This window comes from Eubalaena glacialis, chromosome 20 (genome assembly GCF_028564815.1).
Source record: "Eubalaena glacialis isolate mEubGla1 chromosome 20, mEubGla1.1.hap2.+ XY, whole genome shotgun sequence".
NCBI lineage: Eukaryota > Metazoa > Chordata > Mammalia > Artiodactyla > Balaenidae > Eubalaena > Eubalaena glacialis.
In genome coordinates this window covers 33,014,810-33,037,995 of record NC_083735.1, presented here as the reverse complement: position 1 = coordinate 33,037,995, position 23,186 = coordinate 33,014,810, and the positions used below count along the sequence as shown (strand labels likewise).

The window sequence follows — 23,186 nt, the reverse complement described above, 5'->3', positions numbered from 1 at the left end:
ACTTTATCAAATCACATGCTCCAACCTTTTGAGGGTTTGCTATCAATTTTCCAGAAAATCTTGTCTTCCTGTAGACTTTCAAACTTCTAACTGATTAACATAAAAACAAAAAGAAAATCCATACACAATCAGTGATGAATTAAATTACTATATTTCCTCTGCTTAAAAGCTTTTACTTCAATCATTGGGATTTTCCCCTTTGTCTGCAGATCTCAGTATGGATTAATTGTTCCAATTCTCCAACCTAGAGATTAGCTGCCTGAGTGCTCTTAGCCTAGGTAGGGAATTCTTCTATAAGTTTAAAGTAAAATGAGATAATTCATTTTTCCATCAGAAAGAAATGACCGATAGGGAGAGCGGTCTTTGCAAATACCTTTAGAGGACAAGTGATTATTAGGGTTGGTGTGGAAAAGTCAGTCTGGCCATTTTTTAACATTATGGAATAGTCCTAAATTTTAAGTCTTATTTCAGAGGAAATACAGACCCTGAATCATCAGTGAAAATCATCACGATTTTTTGACAAAAATACACAAGGGAAATAGAAAAATAAAAATATGAACAATCCACCTTGGTGCTATGCAAGAAAACTGCTTTAGGATGCGAGAGAAGAAAGATATGGTTCAAGCTAAGCAAACAGAGGGCTCAAAATAATTTCAATTCATGTCAAGGTCAATACCGAGTACTGAAAAGAAAATAAGCGACAATTGAATTAGTCTAATTTTATAAAGGCGCCAGCAGGAAAATAAGGCATTTCCTAAAATGCCTCAGGTAGTCTAATTTTATTGCACTATGGAATTAGTCAGACCCATGTCCATCTTTGTTTTGGAAACAGTTGGTATCACCAGTAAGATGCCATACTGTGACTTCAATGGAAAACAGACAAAAGAGTCAACAGTCTCTCCAACCTCCCTCTCCATGGGTTCTAATCAACTTGCTTAGTTATACTTTCTTTTAGTCATGGGTTGCCACTTCAGATGTCTGACAAACAGCAAACATACATCATCAGCAGGCAACACAAAGCATGAAAAAGAAAAAAAAAAGAACTAAATTTTCTTTAAAGATTCTGAGCCTGGCCCCAGATCATAATGGCAATGTATACAGGAAAAGGCTTTCACCTTCCAGGTTATTTTACCCTCTGGGATAATAACTCCCCAAATAATACATTATTGTTAAACCACTTTTTTCCCCTTTATTACATATAGGCTACATAAAGCAAAACACAAGATTTTTCTTCCATAGATTAAATTAACTTGGAGAATATAAATATACATTTAGCTCTTGGTTCTCAGTGGATAAATTATCTATTAGCAATTCTTCAATTCAGCTGGGCTGCCTTTCAATATCCAGTATTTGCAGCATTTTCCCAGCTGCCCACCAATGTCTCCTAAGAGAAGGGCAACTAGTTTTCATAGCACCATAACAAAAACATTTAAGAAACAAAATGATAGAATGTATTTCAGAATCAAAATTTTAAGTGTCACTATCTTTGTTTCCCTCTATAACCTGTCTTGTTATTTAGTTGAGAGTTAGTAACAAATTATATCATGTCTATTCTATTCTAACATGAATGATACGGTTCTACATCAGGCAAAAGAGAAAGAGCCCTCAGAACATGCTTCTATATTAAGCAGAATCCTAGTCTTTCAATTTTAATGATCTATAGATATATGGAAGGTGTGAAAATTTATTCAAGGAGAAGAGTAAGTAAAAATTTGTAATAATGGAATTATTTTAAGCCCTTTTTAATAATTTTGCAGCCATATGAAGACAGCCACAGCCACCAAGGTAGAATTTACCAAAAGCAACAGATGGTGCTTGACAGGCATACATTTCCCCCCTTCATTTAAAGAGAAAAAATAGGAAATGCAAAAATAAAAGTAAGAGATAAACTATTTTGATTATTACCTTTCTCACATTTCTTTTTGGAAGCTGACGAAGAAGGAATCATAGGTAATTTCATCAACTCTGCACGATTTGATTCGTTCAGTAGGTAGTGGGACTTATAGGCATAGGAACTGAACATGGGGTCTGAATGGTCCTGCACTATCAGCCCTATACGAGACAAACAGAAAGATGTGAGCTGCAATGAAACTACCCATGATTCCATGAGGAAAAAATAAACCAACACCTACTATGTAGCTGTGCTTAAAGCTGGGGGGGAAAGAATATGAAGAAAAAGAAAGACCTGACAGACAAGGCTTTCCATCGTCATTAAAAGGAGTTTAAGCTACTCAATGCCTTATCCCTATATAGCAACCTATATACCCAGAAGGAAACTCCAAATTAATTTAAGGATGTAAACTGCTTTGACGTCATTCTGAAAACCCCCTCTGGAAAACAAAGCTACATTTCTTAAGGTTTAGAAGTACTATGACGACAACCCAAAGAACAAAATGATGTATCACTTAATTGCTGGAAATAAGAACTGCCCACATGACACAGTAGAGACCTGCTGGAAATGAGAACTGTCTACATGACACAGTAGACACCCTGGTCACCTTCAATACATCGAGCAGCGCTGAAAGGCAGAATTGGGCTGCTTCTCCTCTCTGCTCAGATCTCTAGATACCCTCAAATTCCAGCTTTCTCAGCCAGATAATGAAGCTTTTCTCTATCAGTATGATACATGATTTTAAAGAAGATATAAGTTGTTGAAGTTCACTGAGGTAATGCAAACATTTAAAGTTTTGTCCTGCCATGATAATAACTGACTTAAATGCTTACCAACTTAAGGGCTTATAAAAACAGTCCTTTCAGTCTACAATACAGCTGTCCTGTTGGAGGAAAACAGCATCTGCTCTAAACTACCCGTGACACCCACCCTTCCCCTCCCTCTCTCCTCCTCCTGCCCTGAGTTAAGTCCATCCTGTAGCTATGGCCACTCCTAAACCCAGGACCTCTGAGACCACGGAAACTTTCTCTATTTGGTTACCGGTCAAATCATGACCGCAGTTTCACAGAGATCATTTTGAGAAGAGGGAAGAGTTTTGTTTTTAAAGGGGTGACCATTTACTATTTTCTGTGGATTTTATCTTCATTTGATGCTACCCTACACTGAGGCAGATTCAAGAAATATTGATATTTCTCATGTGAATGGAACTTGAAATTGCTAATCGGTAATACATAAGAATTTTCGAATAAAGGTTATATAATGTTGAATGAACATTTCATACGTTTAATAGAGAAAAGTGGTGCAATGGCTTTTAAATAAGAAAGAACAACTTAGAATATTAAGTAACTTTTATTTTACACCACCCTCCAGATGAAAGGAAATGCTGAAGAATCTATACTACACTGAAATATAACTGAACACACCCTATGGCACCATGGGGGGCAGGGGAGGAGGAATGTTTCTCTAAATGCTGAAGCATTTCTAAAAATATTTCCAGGTATTTCAGTCCTTAAGAATTAGCTTAATGATTTTAAACAACCAATAACCAAGAACTAAGACAAAAATCCTCTGTGCGGAGGGAGAAACTCTGTATGCGGCAAGAAACAAAGGCAAAACAAGCTAAGTTTTCTAACACCAAAACATAAACAATTAAAGTATCCCTTTTTATGTGTGGATTTATTACAATTAGATCTCCTTAAAAAAGAAGACCTCTATAAATTCTGATAAAAGAACACATATCATTTACTTCTGGAGAACTTTTAAGCCCTTCTCAAATCCCAACATCTGATCTATTTAGAATAAGTTTCTGTAAAATGCTGGAAAGGAAAATGAGAGTTTCTGCTAACTGTGCAAAGTTGCAGTTAAAATATTTGGGGATTAAATAATCTTGCTCTTTAAAGAGGCATTTAAATACAGCATATCTTTCAGAATAATTGCCAAATTGATAAGATGCAAATAGCATCCTGTTGCTAAAACGTGAGTTTTCCCCTCATTTCCATTATCTCAAGCTTTTAATCAAGGCATATAACTTAAACTTAACAAAATGGCTAGAAGTTTCTCTAAAACTAGGTTCCTTGACAATGGGTCATTTTCTACCTATCTTAAAGGAAAACACCTGCTTTAAAGGTCACTCAATTATTGAATGAAATAGCGCAAAAGAAAATATTGGTTGATATACTTAACTGATGGTACTTGATTCAGAATATACTCCAAAGTAAGCCAACATGATAGTTTTAAACTTGGTATTTAAAATGTTGGTTCAATTACTTACACACACACCAACACACACACACCCCTCCACCACTCCTAGTAAAAGTGAGTAAAAGTAAGTGCCTAGAAGGGTAGAATAAAATATTTACAAAGCAATAGAGACTTTATGTTATCACTGACACTCATCTATTTGAAAGTCTCTAAAGCTAGTCATTCAGTTGATAATTCAGTATTTTCATCCTATCATTACTTTCTTCGGAGTGGGGAGATGGAAAAGGCACGTGCTGACTTTTTATTTCTTTGGCTAATACAGCCTGGCATGAAACACTTCAGACCTTCTTCCCCTGTACCATCCAGACTTCAGAGCAGGATGCAGCTGTCGTCACTACTCTACACAACACTTCCTTCTACTCGCAGACCACCCCGCGCACTTCCAAACTGAAAAACTCAAAGCAGTGTGTACAATGGACCCAGGTGGCTGCTATGAAAAGGACTACCATTTACTTAATCTTTTACCGTCCACCTCCTCTGGTTGTTTTTTTTTTTTTAATGAGAGTTACAAAAGCAAAACAACTCAAGATCTATCATACTAGCTAAATTCTATTAAAAATACTCTATAGTACTTTCACCAAATTAAAAGAACTGTCTCTTAAAGCAAAAAAACAAAAACAGGGACTTCCCTGGTGGCACAGTGGTTAAGAATCCGCCTGCCAATGCAGGGGACACGGGTTTGAGCCCTGGTCCGAGAAGATCCCACATGCCACGGAGCAACTAAGCTCGTGCGCCACAACTACTGAGCCTGCGCTCTAGAGCCCAGGAGCCACAACTACTGAGCCCGCATGCCACAACTACTGAAGTCCGCATGCCTGGAGCCTGTGCTCCCCAAGAGAAGCCACCACAACGAGAAGCCCGCGCACCGCAACGAAAAGTAGCCCTCACTCGCTGCAACTAGAGAAGGCCCGTGCGTGCAGCAAAGAAGACCCGAAATGGCCAAAGATTAAAAAAAAAAAGATAAATAAATTAATAAAAAACAAAACAAAACAAACAAAAAAAACAAAAACAAAACAAGATCCAAAACTTCATTTTCAGTATGGGCTAAATATAATCTAACAGGCCTGATATGCCATACAGTCCTTTCAAATATTTCACAGTAAGGGAAGTTTAGAAAACTTGGCACTTATGATTAAACAAAAAAACAAAAACAAAAAAAACCTGCACTTGGGGATATTAGTTGGTTTCTAAAATGCTTACTAAACACTAAAAATTCTTTTATTATAATACAGCTGAGACGCTCTGTAAAGTTGGGTACTCTGTATCATATTCAACTGAAGAAGTTCTACTTTATATTACGAACTCAAGTTCACTAACGCCCTCAAGGACGCAATATTGTTTTGAAGTGATCAATCTTAAGTGGCAGACTTAAATATCAACAGCTGGCAAGTAAGAAAGCCTGTACTGCAGACTCTTAACTAATACACCACATATGTTGCCTTGGCTCTACTCCACCAGGTCTTCCTCAATGCCAGACCAAAACATGATAAAATACAACATAAACAATTAAAAAATAAATGTGCTCTTCTTGCCTTCCAAGTGAAATCTCAATTAGTTGAAAACTCTGGATTAAAGAATATGACATGGGAAGAGTGTACTTCGAATAGAAGAACTGTTTGCACAAGGGAAGAGAGCTGACCCTTGAACAATGCCGCGGTTAGGGGCGTGGACCGCCACGCAGTTGGAATCCCCTGTAAATTTAGGTCGCCCCCCCCCCCACCTGCAGATTCCACCAACCTTGGATCCCGTAGTACTGGAGTACGCCGTTGAGAAAAATGCGCGCACAAGTGGATCTGCGCATTTCAAACCCATGTGGTTCAACGGTCAACTGTAGATTAATCTTTTGATGCTCCAAATAGGAACACCAAGAACTCATCTATAATTCTAAGTTACTAAACAGATGTAGATTTTAGCTTAATTTATGGAAGAATTAATATTCTAACAGTTTGAGTATCTAATGTTATAAAAGGAACTAGTTACTGGAAGTGTTAATCTCTCTCAGGGATATTACTGAAACTCAATCTTAATAGGGAAATATGCCAATGAACCCAGAAAGACGCAAAGAGAAAGGGCTGACACTCACCTCTTGCACAAACGAAACAAAAGCCTACATTTACAGCAGAGGAAGAGTTACTGCTCCGTTTGGAATGATTACTACAGATGAGAACGTAGGAAGACACAAATATGCTGCCGGCAGCAATGCAAGCATCTCCAGAGTGGTAGGCTACTGGGCACCTCAAACATCTCATCATGCGACCTGTTGAAAGACAATCAAAAAGGAATCTATGTAAGAAAGAATCAGCTGATATAAAATGAGATCTTTTGGGATCCGATGTGATGCTGGATAGTAATACAAAATCTTTTTCTTCCCTAGTTTGACTCTGCTGTTCCTCTGCTGTATGGCCCCTAAATGCAGTGCTCATCTAGAGGTCACTCAAAGAAAAATGTGTCTGTGCCAGTGCTGGAGAGATGGTGGTCTCCAATATGGCACCTGTTTAAGGAATTTTCAAGGGTAATTTTGAACATATGGAATTTTCTTCTCATGGTCTGAATTAGAACCTAGAATCCACTTATCTTACTATCTATTGTGGCTGAGCTGTAATAGCTATAGATAAACAGAGGGAGAATGCCTGATGTTCTTTATAATAATGTGCTTACTGTTTGCTACTGAACTTAAAAAAAAAAACAACTGTCCCCTTCCTTAGCTCTGTTTTACCTTTACTTGCTTTGTGGATATCTTTCTCCATACAGCAGGCAGAGCAGCAGTGCTGGGGACAGCGGAATCCTTTTGATTCAAAGATGGCAGTGGGGAATTTGCGGACACAGGCTTCATGGTAAAATTTCCCACAAGCACCAACAGAGCAACGCTTCACGTCTGTACCAGACACTTTACATGAAAAACACGGGTGCTCTCCTGGAAAATTGGTGAGGAACACAGATTAAATAAAATCTGATTAAAGCATATTCCTTTTATTTTATTTTTTTAAATCATTCATTCATTCACTCATTCATTTATTTATTTATGGCTGTGTTGGGTCTTTGTTGCTGTGCGTGGGCTTTCTCTAGTTGCGGCGATCGGGGGCTACTGTTCGTTGTGGTGCACAGGCTTCTCATTGCGGTGGCTTCTCTTGTTGCGGAGCACGGGCTCTAGGCATGTGGGCTTCAACAGTTGCGAGCTCTAGAGCGCAGGCTCAGTAGTTGTGGCACAGAGGCTTAGTTGCTCTGCGGTATGTGGGAACTTCCTGGACCAGGGCTCGAACCCGTGTCCCCTGCATTGGCAGGCGGATTCTTAACCACTGCGCCACCAAGGAAGCCCAGCATATTCCTTTTAAATAGAAGCAGTCACTGACACCGAAGAGCTAACCCCCAAAGATTCTACTACTGTGTGTAAGATTTTTAACATACAAAAAAGGCATTGAAAACAGTTAAATTAAAATGACTTAATAAAACTTGCTAGAATAATTGATTTGCTACAATAATTGATCATCAATTTGAAGATATAGCACCAAAAACAATTTAGATCTCCACTTCTCACTTTACACTAAAATTCCATAGAAAATCTAGAACAGAATTTTCAACACCTGGCAGCTGAGAGTGGCAAGGTCTTCCCAACATAGAATACAGAAATTACCAATAAAAAGGCAGATTCCATTAGATAATCACAATTTCCATTTGTAAAACAGACATAAAATGAAAACTCATAATCCTAATAAAAATAGAAAGTTGTATCTACACATCTTATTCAAACTGTAGAAATTCAAGCACAAAGAGAAAATATTAAAATCACCCACAGAAAAAGACAATTACCTTCAAAGAAGCAAGACTGCTGACTGAAAGAGAAAGACAGAAGGCAGAAAACAGGGGATGCTATCAGTAAGGGCTGAAGGCTGAAAGAAAACTGTCACCAAGCCAGAATTCTATGCCCAGTGAATGTACTCTTCAAGAAGGAAGTGAAGTCAATACACACTGGGGAGAATTAATAAAACCAAAAGTTGGTTCTTTGAAAAAGGTTAATAAAACTGATATCCCTGGAAACAAGTAACTAATAAAAAAAGGAAAAAAAGCAACAATGTTAACATCAGAAATGAAAAATGATACATCACTACAAATCCTACAGTTGTTTAAAAAATAATAAAAGGATATCACTACATTTTTGCCAAAAAATTCGAAAATTTAGATAAATCAACAGATTCCTAGAAAAACAGAACTTACCAACACTGGCACAAAAATATTAAATAGAAAAAATGACATTTCTATAATCTAAGAAATTGAAACTATAATTAGAAACCTTCCAACATTAGAAACCTTCCAACCAGTGGAGTCCAGGTGGCTCCACTGGTCAACTGCCAAACATGTTAAAAAAGAAACAATAAGAATAGAAAAGAAAAAAAAAAAAAAGGAACAAGTGAAAAACAGACGTAGAAAAATAAATGCAACAAGGATTACAAAGGATTATGTTTTGTTATATAAAGAGTTCACATATGTTATCACTTATATGTAGAATCTAAAAGCCTGTGCACCACAACTACTGAGCCTGCGCTCTAGACCCCGCAAGCCACAACTACTGAAGCCCGCGCGGCTAGAGCCCGTGCTCCGCAACAAGAGAAGCCACCACAATGGGAAGCCCGCGCACCGCAACGAAGGGTAGCCTCCGCTCACCGCACCTACAGAAAAGCCTGCGCACAGACAATGAAGATGCAACCCAGCCAAAAAATAAATAAATAAAATCTTAAAAAAAGAAAATAACAAAACAGTCTCACAGATACAGAGAACAAACTAATGGTTACCAGTGGGGAGAGGAATGGGGGGAGGGGCAAGATAGGGGCAGGGGATTAAGAGGTACAAACTACTATACATAATAAAATAGGTAAGATACAAGAGTATATTGTACAGCACAGGGAATACAGCCAATGTTTTATAACAACTTTAAAAGTAATATAATCTATATTGAATCATTATGTTGTACACCTGAAACTAATATAATATTATAAACCAACTATACTTTAACAAATTAATCAATAGAAGATAAAGCAGAATCATGGGGGGAAAAAGAGTTCACATATGGAGAAAATATATGTAACATATACAAGAAAAGATAAGAAGACTTATAAAGAACTATAAATCAATACAGAAACGGCCTAATATAATAGTGGGCAACAAGTATGAACAGGAAATTGACAGAAAGCAGAAAGACAGATAGCCAATAAACATATGCCAAAATGCTCAACTTTACTAGTAATCAGATAAATACTAACTAAAACCACAAGTAACATTTAAAAAATTCATCAAATAGGAAAAAACTTAGAGTCTGATAATACCGATCGTTGATCAGGGCGTGGGGAAACGGGCACTCTTATATACTGCTGGTAGGAGTTTAAGTTGGAAGGAACTGTCTTAGAAGGCAACACAGCAGAATCCATTCTAAAAGGAGACATTGACTTCCTGTGGCCTAGAAATTCTATAATACTCCTTGCTGTCTGTGTTAGAGGGAAGACTTGTACATATAAAAGGATGTTGACTGAAGCATTGCTTGCAACTGCATACGACTGAAAGCTGTAATTATCTGCCTTTTAAAATTAGGATTAGCGTTGTCCTTTTCTGTCTGTGTTACATACGGAAATCATAAGTGACTATTTATTTGCACATCATCTTTTGGGAAGTGTTCAAGTCTTTTGTCCATTTTTCTTATGATGCTATAAAAATTCTGAAGGAAAAAAAATACAAGGAATAGTTTTTTGTTTTGATTTTTTACAGAAAGTTATATTTGGTTTTGTAAGTACCTAATCATTACAAATTGGCTAAGTCGTAAAAATCCTTTAAAATCAGGACTTACAACTGTGATGTTCAAATTTTTTTTTTTTTTTTTTGGCTTCCTTATACAAGTAAAACAGAGTACAGCAGGGTTATTTTTGTTGTTGATGTCCTGTTGCATATATATAATTTCAAGTTATATTTTAACATATTGGTAGATCTGAAAGCAATAGTATTGCTTTGTTTTGTTTTTTAATAAATTTATTTATTTTTGGCTGCACTGGGTCTTCGTTGCTGCACGCGGGATTTCTTTAGTTGCGGCGAGCGGGGGCTACTCTTTGTTGCGGTGCACGGGCTTCTCATTGCTGTGGCTTCTCTTGTTGCGGAGCACGGGCTCTAGGGGCATGGGCTTCAGTAGTTGTGGCTCGAGGGCTCTAGAGCGCAGGCTCAGTAGTTGTGGCTCACGGGCTCAGTTGCTCCGCGGCATGTGGGATCTTCCCGGACCAGGGCTCGAACCCGTGTCCCCTGCAGTGGCAGGCGGATTCTTAACCACTGCGCCACCAGGGAAGCCCTAAAAGTTATTTTAAAAACAATACTATTGGACTTCCCTGGTGGCGCAGTGGTTCAGAATCCTCCTGCCAGTGCAGGGGACACGGGTTCGAGCCCTGGTCCGGGAAGATACCACATGCCGCGGAGCAACTGAGCCCGTGCGCCACAACTACCGAGCCTGAGCTCTAGAGCCCACGAGCCACAGCTACTGAGCCCATGCACTGCAACTACTGAAGCCCGCGCACCTAGAGCCCGCACTCCGCAATGAGAAGCCACCGCAATGAGAAGCCCGCGTACCACAACGAAGAGTAGCCCCCGCTCGCCGCAACTAGAGAAAGCCCGTGCACAGCAACAAAGACCCAACGCAGCCATAAATAAATAAATAAAATAAATAATTTTTTTTAAAAACCGTAAAAAAATAAAATAACTTTTAGAAATTTAAAAAATTAAAAGAAAATTATTTTAAAGTTTAAAAGGTTTGACTTTACCTAATGCATAAACTGCTCCACGTAAAAATGAAATAGGCTTTCACTTGCATAATGATCAAAGTAAGTCTAATATAAATGAAAACTGTTGTAATTAGTGGTACCGTCACACTAACAGAGCTGACTGAGCTATAAACCCCTGTGAGACTTACGTTTAGAGCTCCAGCATGGGCATGCTTCCACTACCCTCCCTCCTCACTAGCACATGGTCTTCCTTCAGAATAAGAAAGTAATAAATAAAATTGCCTGTTACACATTTTATTCAAAAGGGCAAATGAAAATGCTTTCTTTCCAGAAATCACATTTGTCTTAAATAGAAACTGGCAGTATAAGAACTTATCAGGCATGTATCCTGTAATACTTCTTACACGTGAAGTGTTTTATCTTTTGATAAACAAAAAAAGACTTCGTAAATGATCTTAAACAATGGTTTGAAGAATCTGAGTTTTCACTCCTAATATGTTGGTAGTGTACCACATTGGTATCAAACTGATTTTCATGTGATAGTAAATATATCAAAAGCAGTTTAAAAAACAATTACTTTTGTGGTTTTGATTTGTAGTTCCTGGATTACTAATGATGTTGAACATTTTTTCATGTCTTACTGGCCATTTGTGTATTTCTTTGGAGAAATGTCTCTTCAAGTCCTTTGCCCAATTTTGAATTGGGTTATTTGGGTTTTTTCGGTGTTTTCTTCTAAGAGTTTTATAGTTTCAGTTCTTATGTTTTGGATTTTGATCCATTTTGAATTAATTTTTGTGTATGGTGTAAGTTAAGGGTCCAACTTCTTTTGCATGTGGATCTAATTTTCCCAGCACCATTTATTGAAAAGACTATCCTTTCCCCACTGAACAGTGTTTGCACCCTTGTTAAAAAATCATTTGACCATATATGTGAGTTTATTTCTGGGTTCCCTATTCTATTCCATTGGTTTATATGCCTTTATGCCAGTACCACACTGCTTTAATTACTGCAGCTTTGTAGTAAATTTTGAAATCAGGAAGTGTGAGTCCTCCAACTTTGTTCTACTTAATTGTTTTTAAAGCAAATTTCCTTCTTAAATTTTCTGATAGTTGTGTACCCAATTAGATTATATCGAACCTTTGTTGGCAGAATTCTGCTGGATTCTAGAGTTAGAAGAGAAGCCCTAAGAGTGTTTTAATACTGAGATACATGGTCCTTCCTATCAGTAATTTATCAGGCTGCAAATCTGAATGCTTAATGGGGCCAGGCAGATTACATCAATGACTGAGTGACAGGGTTTTAGAAAAAAGTGTCTGGTAGGGAACGTGGGGAACAAGGAGTATGTGCCTGATCCATGTTAACACATTCAAAACTCATTCTGAGGGCCAAATAAAACAATGTGCAGATAATCTGACCCTGAGGCTGCCCGCTGGCAAACTGTTCAAAAGCGTTACTGCAGAGTCTAAATGTGATAAATAAAATGATATTTTACATAGGGAAAAATATAAGTTATTTGTTTAAAACAGCTTGTGTAGCTTAATTTTTGCCTGTGTATGTAGGTGAGTGTGTGTGTGTGTGTGTGTGTGTGTGTGTGTGTGTGTGTGGTCAGGATATGTGATATATGATCCCCATCCTACTGAGTCAAGGTGGCAGAAGGCAATGGTAAAGGGCAAGGACTCTGGGGTCAAGCTCTGCCTCCTGGGCCTGAACCCCAGTTTCACCATGTGTGTCTTTGTGACTCTGGGCAAGGTTGGAAACAACTCTCTAATCCTCAGTTTCACATTCTGTAAAATGGAAACAATAATAGTATCTATCTCATAATGTAGTGAGGAGCAAATGAGATAAGAAGGTAAAACGCTTAGTACTAAGAGCACCTGGCATTTAGAAAGTATTTGGTTAAAAAAAAGTTACTGTTCTAATGGAATTTAGAATATACAAAGGATTTTTGGAGGCCTACAAGCAAAAAAGAATAAAATAAGTATCTATGAGAATCCAAATAAAGGGAGGAAAGGAGTAGGAAAATAATAAGGTATCAAAGGTAAGGTCAGGGGCTTCCCTGGTGGCGCAGTGGTTGAGACTCTGCCTGCTAATGCAGGGGACACGGGTTCGAGCCCTGGTCTGGGAAGATCCCACATGCCGTGGAGCAACTAGGCCCGTGAGCCACAACTACTGAGCCTGCGCGTCTGGAGCCTGTGCTCCGCAACAAGAGAGGCCACGATAGTGAGAGGCCCGCGCACCGCGATGAAGAGTGGCCCCCGCTTGCCGCAACTAGAGAAAGCCCTCACAGAAACGAAAACCCAACACAGCCAAAAATAAATAAATAAATTAAAAAAAAAGAGTACTGTTAAAAAAAAAAAGGTAAGGTCAGCATATCGTAAATACTTGACAGCCAATTGGCTCATAGTTCCTCACAGCAAAACCAAAACAAAACCCACAAAAACATGTGAACATGGTTCTTAGAAGCACTACCAAGCCATCTCCAGGTGACTTTTCACTTACCTTATTGGTACAAATTAAACAATTCTATTTTCTGCTTTCCATGACTTAACTAGAATCATGGCTACACAGAGAAGAAATATAAACTTACATATTTCTTTCTCTGTACGTTATTTTGACAGGTGGCAGTCTATACGTGGGGTACAAGAAATAAATGGTGACTCCAAAACCCCCATATTTTAAAAACAATTTCTGATAGCTCCATCTTTCCACTAAAAATACAATCCCCATGGTTATAGTTTGTGATGGACACTTATTCTGGTCTATAAAGTCAAGGGATTTCAAACCAATTTATTGAGCACAAAAATCTCAAACCCACCTGAAAAATAATTCACTCTACAAGCTTTGTATAGCTCTTTAGATAAACATAAATACATCTCGATGATTTGACAGATTTTACGGTAAAGGCACTAGTGGGAGGAAATCTGACAATAATATTACGAACTGCTCTTTTGATCTCAGGAAGCCTAATCACTGGATGGTCTTAATTTGTTGGAATAGCTATGGGAGAGGAGAATCGAGCTACATAAACATGGTAAGAGAGTGTGATGTCATGGGAGATGTGGGCACTGCACGTTCTCCACCCTCACCCCCATCTTCTCACATCTACCACGACGCTCACCAGTTTTGCATTCGACGCAGATGAACTTTCCATCAGGGAATGATGTCAATCCCAGGCACTCCAGGTGGAAGTGTTTGCAGCATTCTCCCTCACAAGGAATCAGAGAATCCCCAGAGCTTTCACAGATCTGTAACATGGCAAAAAAACCCCAGCTGTTCTCAAACTGTAGCAGGCATCAGGACCACTGGGGGGTCTGTTAAGACACAGATTACTGGGTCCACAGTTTCTGATTCAGGGGGTCTCGGGTGGGGCTCGAGAATTTGCATGTCCAATAAGCATCCTGACAATGCCAATGCTGCTGGTCCTTGGCCCTCACTTTGAGAACCAATGAACCAGATAACTATTTCCAGACCCAGTATGTATAAAGTTTAAAAGTTATACTTGATCTTTTATGATTCCTTCTTTGGAATCTGCATACTTTAACTTTTCTTCACAGTGCAAAGCAGTATTTTTCAAAAAGGGTAAATACACATTAAAAACTTTAATACCAACTTCAATTTAAGAAGATGTTTTTGAAGTCAGCCATCTGCCATTTACTTTCAATTAATAAGGGAGTATCACAATGAAGACTGGCACTTACATGTGAATAATAAGTATTCCAACTCCGAAAGGGAAGAAAAGAGCCAGCAGTGGCTTTTAGATCTGTAGCTTTAAAGTACTATCATAACTTGGAAAGATACTACCCTCTCCAACGGGAGGCAAGTGTATTACCGGCAGGATGTTACAGCATTTGCTTCAAGCTGCAGGACAGACTGCCTGCCTACCTGACAGACAGTGTCCTTCCTACTCATTCCAGTGCCTCTTCTTGACAAACTGGAATCCACGGACTGCACATCAGAAACATCTGCATCTGCAGTAGCCGAAGGGCTATCGACTTGCTTTCCAAAGCCTACCTACATGGAAAACAGAACACATTTTTAAGAAAAACAAGTTTCCTCAAAATTAGGTGCTACGAAAATCCTAGTAAGACTTGCTCAAAGAAACCTTCACACAACCTCTTCCTCCTTTCTTTCTAAAACCCCTGGATTCCCAATGTCTGGTGTTTTGAGAGAAACTGTTACAATTAAAAAACTACACTCCTGTTATGTAAGAGATCAGCAAAATTAAGAGACCTGTAAGTTACAAAATGACCAAAATGATTTCTTTACTACCAGCATTTAAAAAAAAATTCCCTGTTCTCGCCGAAAAAGTCAGGCAAAGCATTACTTGGTTGCTTGGTTAGGCAAAGCGAGACAACACTGCGCCCAGGCCCTGGGACATATTTACCTGCAGGTCACTCAGTCCTCTGGAATCGGAGTCGGACGTGTCTCTGTACGTGGAACTAGCCATTTCTACATCAGTTGAGGCGCGGCTCCTTTTCTTTAGAGGTTTACAGGAATCTGAAATCTCGCTGGCACCTTAATACAACACACTGAAATTAATCCTAAAATAGTACTTAAAGTTTGTCGTTTTTACTTTTTTGTGGGAGAATATTTTCTTTCCCCAAACTCATCTGCAGTGTGAAAACAAGCATAGCTCTCTTTGTAACACTGAAGTCACGAGTCAAAATTTCATAAGCTTCTGACCTTCCTGATGGTGAGTGATGTCATTTACAACCGCTCTATTAAAACACTTAATTCCGTGCTCCTGCTCTAAAGCTATTTTCGGGCAACAGAGCCCACGTTCCAACCTAAAAACCAATTCTATCAAAACTGTAGGACAGCTGATCGATTTGGAGCAATCCAAAGAACCACTCAATTTGGAGGGGGGAGACATAAAACCCAACACGCTGCGTAGCTTACAAATATGGTCGCAGAGACACCTCCATCTTGTTTTATTAGGGATGTGACAAATCTTTGATTTGTATTCGATTCGTACACGGATAGTGCCATTTTCCCCCGAATTTTGCAATTCAGTTGATTATTGCCCCCCAGATAAATCCTGGATGTTCACAATTGTTCATCTGAGACTTCCTGGGTGAAGGGCATTTACTGTGACCGTTACAAGTGCTGCAGCACAGCTACATACGTCATGCCATCTAGGAGGCACAGTGCTGAGGGCTGTAAACAGACAATGTTCAAGTGCAGCCAAATCACGAAGAGCTGGATGAGAGGCCTCTGTGTGGACTTGGTGAGGGAAGGAATAAATATGAAAAAAAAAAAAAAAAAAAAGGCAGAGAATAGTGTGGAATTTTTTTTTTAAAACGGTGTGTAATACAAATCCAGCCAAAACAATAGTGCAAAAAGTTACAAAGCAACAATCTCTTGGGCTAATGCAGTATAGGCTATACAGAAACAGCCACGATGAAATGTGCAGATCAGGCACGGTGAATACCAAGGAACCAAGGAGACGGTTAATATTTCAACCCACAGTTTGTGTTTTGGATTTTTTTTTTTTCCCCCAAAATTTCCATACAACAAACAGACATCTAGATCAGCCCAGCAAGCTATGGTGGAAGTGTGCAGTCCAGAAGAGACCATGGAGAAACAGGTCTCCCGAGGCCATGAAGATCCGCAAAGGCTGACGGGAGCAGCACTTGGTGTGTGGCCACGGTCTGTGGAGGAGGATGTGGACCTCGTCAGACTGCTCAGGTTACTGGAACCTCGTTATCACATCCCATCCTACAAGGTTTTCACTGAATGTTTCCTTACATCTACAAATGAGGGTGCCTGCCCGTGTTAACGCTGATTAAAAAACACAAGTACACAAATCTATCTCCTTCATTGCTGGTGTATGGACCCAGAACACCACCACAAAATATTTCCTTGGCCTAAAAGATCACTGGATTAACAAGGAGTTTTAACAGAGGAACAGGAGTGCTGTACTGAGAGGCTTTCGAAGGGAAACACAGGTACCGCCATTTCCGATGAGTTTCTGAAAATGCTAGAAAAAGAACAGGCTGCCAAAGGCAGCCACCACGCTGTTCTCCATGATAACGGCACTAATGTTAAAAAAAATAAGAGCTTTTAATGATTGTAATGTATACAGTTTGGGCTGTTTGGCAAAACCCTGCAGATGTGCATTAATGACGATTTAAAAAAAAAAAAAAAAAAAACCCAAAAACAGTCCATGTTGAAATTGATCAGTGTAAGTTAAACGGTGGTTTTTAGGCTGGACCCATGATTTAAGCTGTACCCATCCAGCTCAGACAAAAAAAAAAAAAAAAAAAAAGAAAAGAAAAAAAAAAATCATTTGAATGTTAAAGCAATTGTTCAGAGTCTTGAAAAAGAAACCAGGCAGGAAAATGCCAATAATGATGATTGGCAAAATCAAAATTGAAAACAAAGAAACTGTTTATCGAGCCGCCGACAAAGAAATCTTGCATGGAGACTACAAGTCTGGAGTTTCTGGGATGAAATTGTACAGGAATCTCAGTCCACAGTTTCCTCACTCGCTGCGGAGACGGAGCTGTCACTGAATCTGACAGAGCCCTGCACTCCCCGGTCCGCCGACCCTGTGGAATGGTGGAAACACAACGCAATCAGGCCTCCTAATCTCGCAGCGATCGCGATGTCTTTTCTTGGAGCTCCGCCAAGCAGTGTTCCCTCCGAGAGGCTGTTCAGTTCTGCTGAGGATCTCCACGGAGACCATCGCTGCAGACTTCTCCCCGAGAATGCAGAGAGGCTGGTGTTTTTTTTTTTTTTTTTTTTTTAAATAATGCAATTTGCCCAGAGTAAACTACAGGTATTAAATACAGTCTGATCTCACCAAAAACGCACGAATCATGCTATGGAGTTTGTACTGTAGTCAAATTGCACACAGAAAAGTACAGACTTAAGTTTAAGGTTTCTTAAACTTTGTGCATATCTCAAATAGATTCTGCATAAGGTCATTAAATAATGGCCATAAATATGCTACGAATCATTTTAATCTACAAAAAGATTTTACAGCACTGTAAAAATAAACGTGGCAAGATTTTTTTTTTTCAATCAGTTTGTCTTGTCTGATTTGTGATAGTCCATGTTTGACCACTATTGACATAGCTACTATTCGGTATTCAGTCGAATACCAAAAAAAGTGGATTCGTCACATCCCTAGTTTATAAACCAGTGAAACCCCAGAATCTTATGGAGAAAAGTTGGAAACAGTATCAAGCCTATGTGGTGTTCTCCAATTTACCAAAACAAATAAGACTTTCCACATGGAGGCACAGAATAAGATCAATTCTAAAAAGACACACACGCACGCATGCGCGCACACACACACAAACACGGGAATACTTCAATTTCACACAAATCATCGACTGAAAAGCGACAAGTGATTTACAGAGACACACAAAAATACATGAGGTACAAATAATTCTTTAAAATTGGTTTTAATCAAGGAAATGCAGAGCAACATTATAATAACTCACCTTTTTGTAATCCAGTCTTCACTGTAGCCTGAGGAACTGTTTCAACCTGTTTGGACAGAAAAATACAGCATTAATGGGGAATTTTTTTTCACTTAATTAACAGAGGGAAAAAAATAATACTTCGATCAATCTAAGTAATGATGAGCGATTAATGTATCTGAAATCTGGACTTGGTCCCATTTTCTGGTAAAGTTCTCTGTCTCAGGGTCAGGGAGGGTTTAAATCCTAGCTGCCTGTGCTGGATGCCAAGTGACAACACACAGCCACATGCTTTTGAGCAAAGACCTTTCCCACCATTCCCTTGGTATATGAAAAGAACACAAATACTTTCCTCAGTGTCTGGGAGGCAGGAGAGGGGTTGTTTCTGCAACCAGCCCCGATGTTGCTATAAACCCCTCCCGCCCCAAAGACGTTAGGATAAATTTTTACTTACTATGATACTCAGGTTAATGTAACTCACGCCACTTTAAGACCCTTCCGCGCCTGCACTCACATCTAAGTTGCTGGGAATCAGGACCCTCTCTGTAGAGAGTGCTACAGGGCTCCATACAGCTGGAAGCTCAATACTTTTGCTGCTAGTACAAACTTAAGAAAATAAGTTTGTGATATTGCAAAAGCACTTTCTTGAGTGTCTTATGAACAGTGTCTTGATCCTACATTAGGAGAGCGAGATCAGAAGTTATTCTGCCAATGTTTACGTAAAACACGTGGTAATTTGAGGATTGAACCGTTGGAATTAAAGAAAGGAAGCCGTTTGGAGGAGTTCCTGCTTAAGCTATGAATTGGATTTTATGTTTCTCTGAGATGTGGTGAAATATGCATGTTCCAACACATTTTGTAAATATTTAAGGATTATTCTAAGCTTTTTAAAAAATTTTTTTATTTTTTTTTTACAACAAGTAAAAAAAACATACAACAGAAGTGCTTTTATAAGATACAATTAATAATACAAATATAAAATCTTCTAAACAATCACTGGTATTGTTTTACTACTAACTATAAACACAGTGGCATTAACAATCCATCCCATTTTTTGTACTCATTCTCCTTATTAATTTTAGACTGACTGGTCACAGACTGAATTTGGGAACCAGCTGGCAAAATCACAACTTCATTTTGGGAAGGAATACTGGAGATCTGCAAGAGGTTAGAAAGATTTTTTGGAATATAATTTCCTAAGTATGAAAGCTAATTATGATAAATGAATGACAAATTAGTATATTATTTAAATTTTTGTTAAATATTTCTGGGAAAATTGTTTTACATGTCTGATGATACCATAGAGTACCCACAAAATCACCTCTTAAGTTTGGAAGTTTAAAATTCTGAAGGAAATAATTTAAATAGAAAACTTCACATTCTTCCATATTTAAGTGGTTTTAAAAATATAAAGCTTATTGGAACTAATATTATTCACAATTCTTTTTGTTTAGTAGCAGCTGTCTGGGTATAAAACTGGATATTCTTTCACTTTAACAAATTAAGAAAAATTCTGACTGTGAATTTAAGTTAAAGGAGTTAACGATTTCCAAAAATTTCTTTGAAAAGGTAATTTAATATGCCTATTGCTGTATTGATTACACTGGCTGAATACCCTTCAGTCAAAATGCCCCTCCTTTTTTTTACATAAATAGTGTGTATCTGATAACCCAGTAACAGGTGAGTGCCATTCCACTGGGAAAATAACATTCCAAAAAATCTGTGATACCAACAGAAAAACCAGATCATCTATGATTATCTGTTTATTAAATAAAACTCTTATAGTTAAATTAATTTGGTCTGTTTAAAAAATAAAAATAATATATACCAGCAGCTTAAACCAAAAATTTAAATTTAAAAAAAAAAAAAAGGGAACTCAATGATGGTTCCAAATAAAAATCACGAAAACATGAAATCATTTTGCTCGTAACTGATATGTCAAAATCAATGTGAGGAATTCTTTAAAAGTCTTGTACCACTGGCTTCCCATCTCCTGAAGCCTGATTGTTTTCTGTGAAAATGCTTGAAGCAGCATCACAGGGATGGTTGTATTAGGCCTGGGCACTGGGATTCACCAGGACAGAAGCATTAGGTAGTCCGGAAAGGAAAGCCAGTGTGGGGGGAGTCTCTCTTTCTTTTAAGACACCAGCATAAGCCACAACACTCACAAATACGACGGTTAACCCTCTACATGTGGGAAGCCAACCTGCTCCTTTTTGATCTTCTTCTTTGGCACGACCTCAGTGGATTTCTCTGATTCGGAACGGGTTCTAATGGATCTTCTCTGTTGCTTCTTTTCTACTGAGCCTAAAAGATAATTCAAATGAACAGACAATAAAACCTCACTTGAGTAACTGACATCCAAGTAATTAAGATCTGACCAAATTCCTTTCTTTTCTTATCCATTACTTTTGGTCTTTTAACTATAACTCATTAAAAAACTATTAAACACTTGGGAGTACATAAAAAAATTGTATAGATCAAATTGTAAAAGCTGATGGGTTGGGACTTCCCTGGTGGTGCAGTGGTTAAGAATCCGCCTGCCAATGTAGGGAACATAGGTTCGAGCCCTGGTCCGGGAAGATCCCACATGCCGCGGAGCAACTAAGCCCGTGTGCCACAACTACTGAAGCCCGCGCACCTAGAGCCCGTGCTCTGCAACAAGAGAAGCCACCATAATGAGAAGCCTGCGCACCGCAACAAAGAGTAGCCCCCGCTCGCCACAACTAGAGAAAGCCCGCGCGCAGCAACGAAGACCCAACGCAGCCAAAAAAACAAATAAATACAATAAATAAATTTAAAAAAAAAAACAAAAAACTGATGGGTTGAGACTAGGAGTCATAACGCACTCTGAACTATACAGATAAAGAGGGATTGGATTTTTAAAAATTGTAAAGTCAAACCAAAACAGCAGATAAACACATTTAGGTAATAATAATTGAAGGGATGAAGGTACTGAGGGGATGGATGAAAATGATTTTATTCTCAGTTGACATTAGGAAGTAATGGTTCAAAATTCAATCGGTACTATGTATTTTGCATTTTAGCAAATAAATTAATTCTACACGTAAAATGCTTACAGTTCTAGGTGCTGGTTTTGCTATTGTTATATCATTAACAACCAAAGGGAAAAAAGCAGGAAAGGCACAAAAATGGGACTAAAACTGAATCATTAATTTGACTATCAAGGGACTTGTATAATTTAGAAATAATTAGTCATGGAAAACTAGTTGAAACAAAGTATCAAGCTATTTAATATTAAATAGTGAAAAAAAAAGAAACTATGAAGATTTTTAAACAGTAAAATTCTTTGAAAGAAAACTCACATGGACCCCATTTTGGAAAGGATAAAACTTAAGATTGAAGGCTGCAATGTGAAGAAGCACTAAGTCAGGAATGAATCACAGAATGATTCATTCTGTGACCCTCAGAAGGAATGATACCTTCTGCACAGCTGTTCTCCATCTTTTCAGTGCTTGGACCACCTAAACGGTCCTTGCTAGATAATAATCATCTTGCAGAAGCTACCTCAATGAAGTGTTCCATATCACCTGTATATTTTCTGGTTTCATTGTTCTTGTCTATGTGGAAAGGGCTTTCCTCACCTTTGTTCAAAGCCAAAACAAAGAAGGATCCCACTACTATTTTGGGGGGAAGGAGTAGGTAGTTTGATGATAATGTATTGTTTCTGAGCTGTGCTTAATTAATTTCTAGCAGAGAAGTCACAAAATGAAGGTCTCCTTTACTCTCACTCTTCTCCTTACAATGATGAAAATGTTAACTAAGACAACAGGTATCCTACCCTCACAGACACCTGAGTATTCCAGAGATCCATATTTCAGTATAGTCATCAACACTCAAGACCTACCAGGGAAGAGGAAAATGAAAATAGAACTGCGTAAAACAAACAAACATTTATCTATAATCTTTAATTTATCTATACAGATAAAAGCTACCCGAAGAACATATACATTCTACTACATTTAAAGACACTAAAAAGTATTATGTTTATGTTCTAAGAGAGGAGAAGTGAGCATCTCTGGATTTGGAAAATAGCTTAGAAATCTGGTAGAAATGCAGATACAACTCCTCAAACCACAGAAATGTAGCAGTGCCACACATCCTATGTAGCACCTAAATTTACTAAGAAAAGGCTGGAGAGTTCTCCATGAGTAGTTAACACCAAATGAGATAATGGTGCAATTGGTTTCTGAAGGGAGATGGGGTCTCTTTTCTGACTTTTCAACTACTGAATTTATTTTCACAAGGAACAAAATGTGGTCATGTAAAAAGATAAAATATGCTTATCAACTACAGCTGGTAACCAAATTTAAACCAAGGTCAAAGCTTTAGAGCACTCATCCCTAAATTAAGGTTGCAACATTAATTTACAATCTCATTACACTATGTCTGCCTGAGGAAGGAACTGGGCTTTTTCTTGATATAAAGAATTATAACCCTCCACCTTTAGCTTTCACTAGGAAAAAAAAAAAAAAAGAAGGAAAAGAAGAAAATTCACAGCAGAACTTAAATTGAAATGAAAAGACTACATGAAGATAAAATGTTCAGTAGCTGAGGGGAAGAAAAAACAATCTCCATTAAAGGTAAAAGCTTAATATTTAAGATCAATCTAATATCCTATGAAGAATTTACTTTCTCCCTAGTTCAGAGAATGCAGATGTTTAAATAATGATCCTCCTAGTCTAAATATCACACTTACATTCAGACAAATTACTAACAGTTTAGTGTAAAGAAAGATGACAAAACTGATAGACCTAACTACAGAGCACTGAGGCCAAGAGTCTTGTGGTATCAAAGAAGGTAACAAACATTTTCAATTATGGCTAATTAATG

General features: G+C 38.2%; 1 protein-coding gene across 4 annotated transcripts in view; it reads right to left on the bottom strand.

The window, feature by feature from the left end:
* NSD3 (nuclear receptor binding SET domain protein 3) overlaps positions 1 to 23,186 on the bottom strand; it is a 100,671-nt gene that overhangs the window by 19,351 nt on the left and 58,134 nt on the right. For 2 of the 4 annotated variants that reach the window (XM_061177582.1, XM_061177583.1), the window contains exons 8-15: positions 20,539 to 20,639; positions 18,354 to 18,399; positions 15,287 to 15,417; positions 14,785 to 14,913; positions 14,021 to 14,147; positions 6,870 to 7,067; positions 6,237 to 6,410; positions 1,906 to 2,052 (exon numbers count right to left, since the gene is read on the bottom strand). In XM_061177582.1, the coding sequence (XP_061033565.1) occupies positions 1,906 to 2,052; positions 6,237 to 6,410; positions 6,870 to 7,067; positions 14,021 to 14,147; positions 14,785 to 14,913; positions 15,287 to 15,417; positions 18,354 to 18,399; positions 20,539 to 20,639 (1,053 nt within the window). Of the gene's footprint in view, positions 1 to 1,905; positions 2,053 to 6,236; positions 6,411 to 6,869; positions 7,068 to 14,020; positions 14,148 to 14,784; positions 14,914 to 15,286; positions 15,418 to 16,188; positions 17,454 to 18,353; positions 18,400 to 20,538; positions 20,640 to 23,186 lie in introns of those variants that run through there. The other 2 variants (XM_061177584.1, XM_061177586.1) reach the window with 2 other exon arrangements.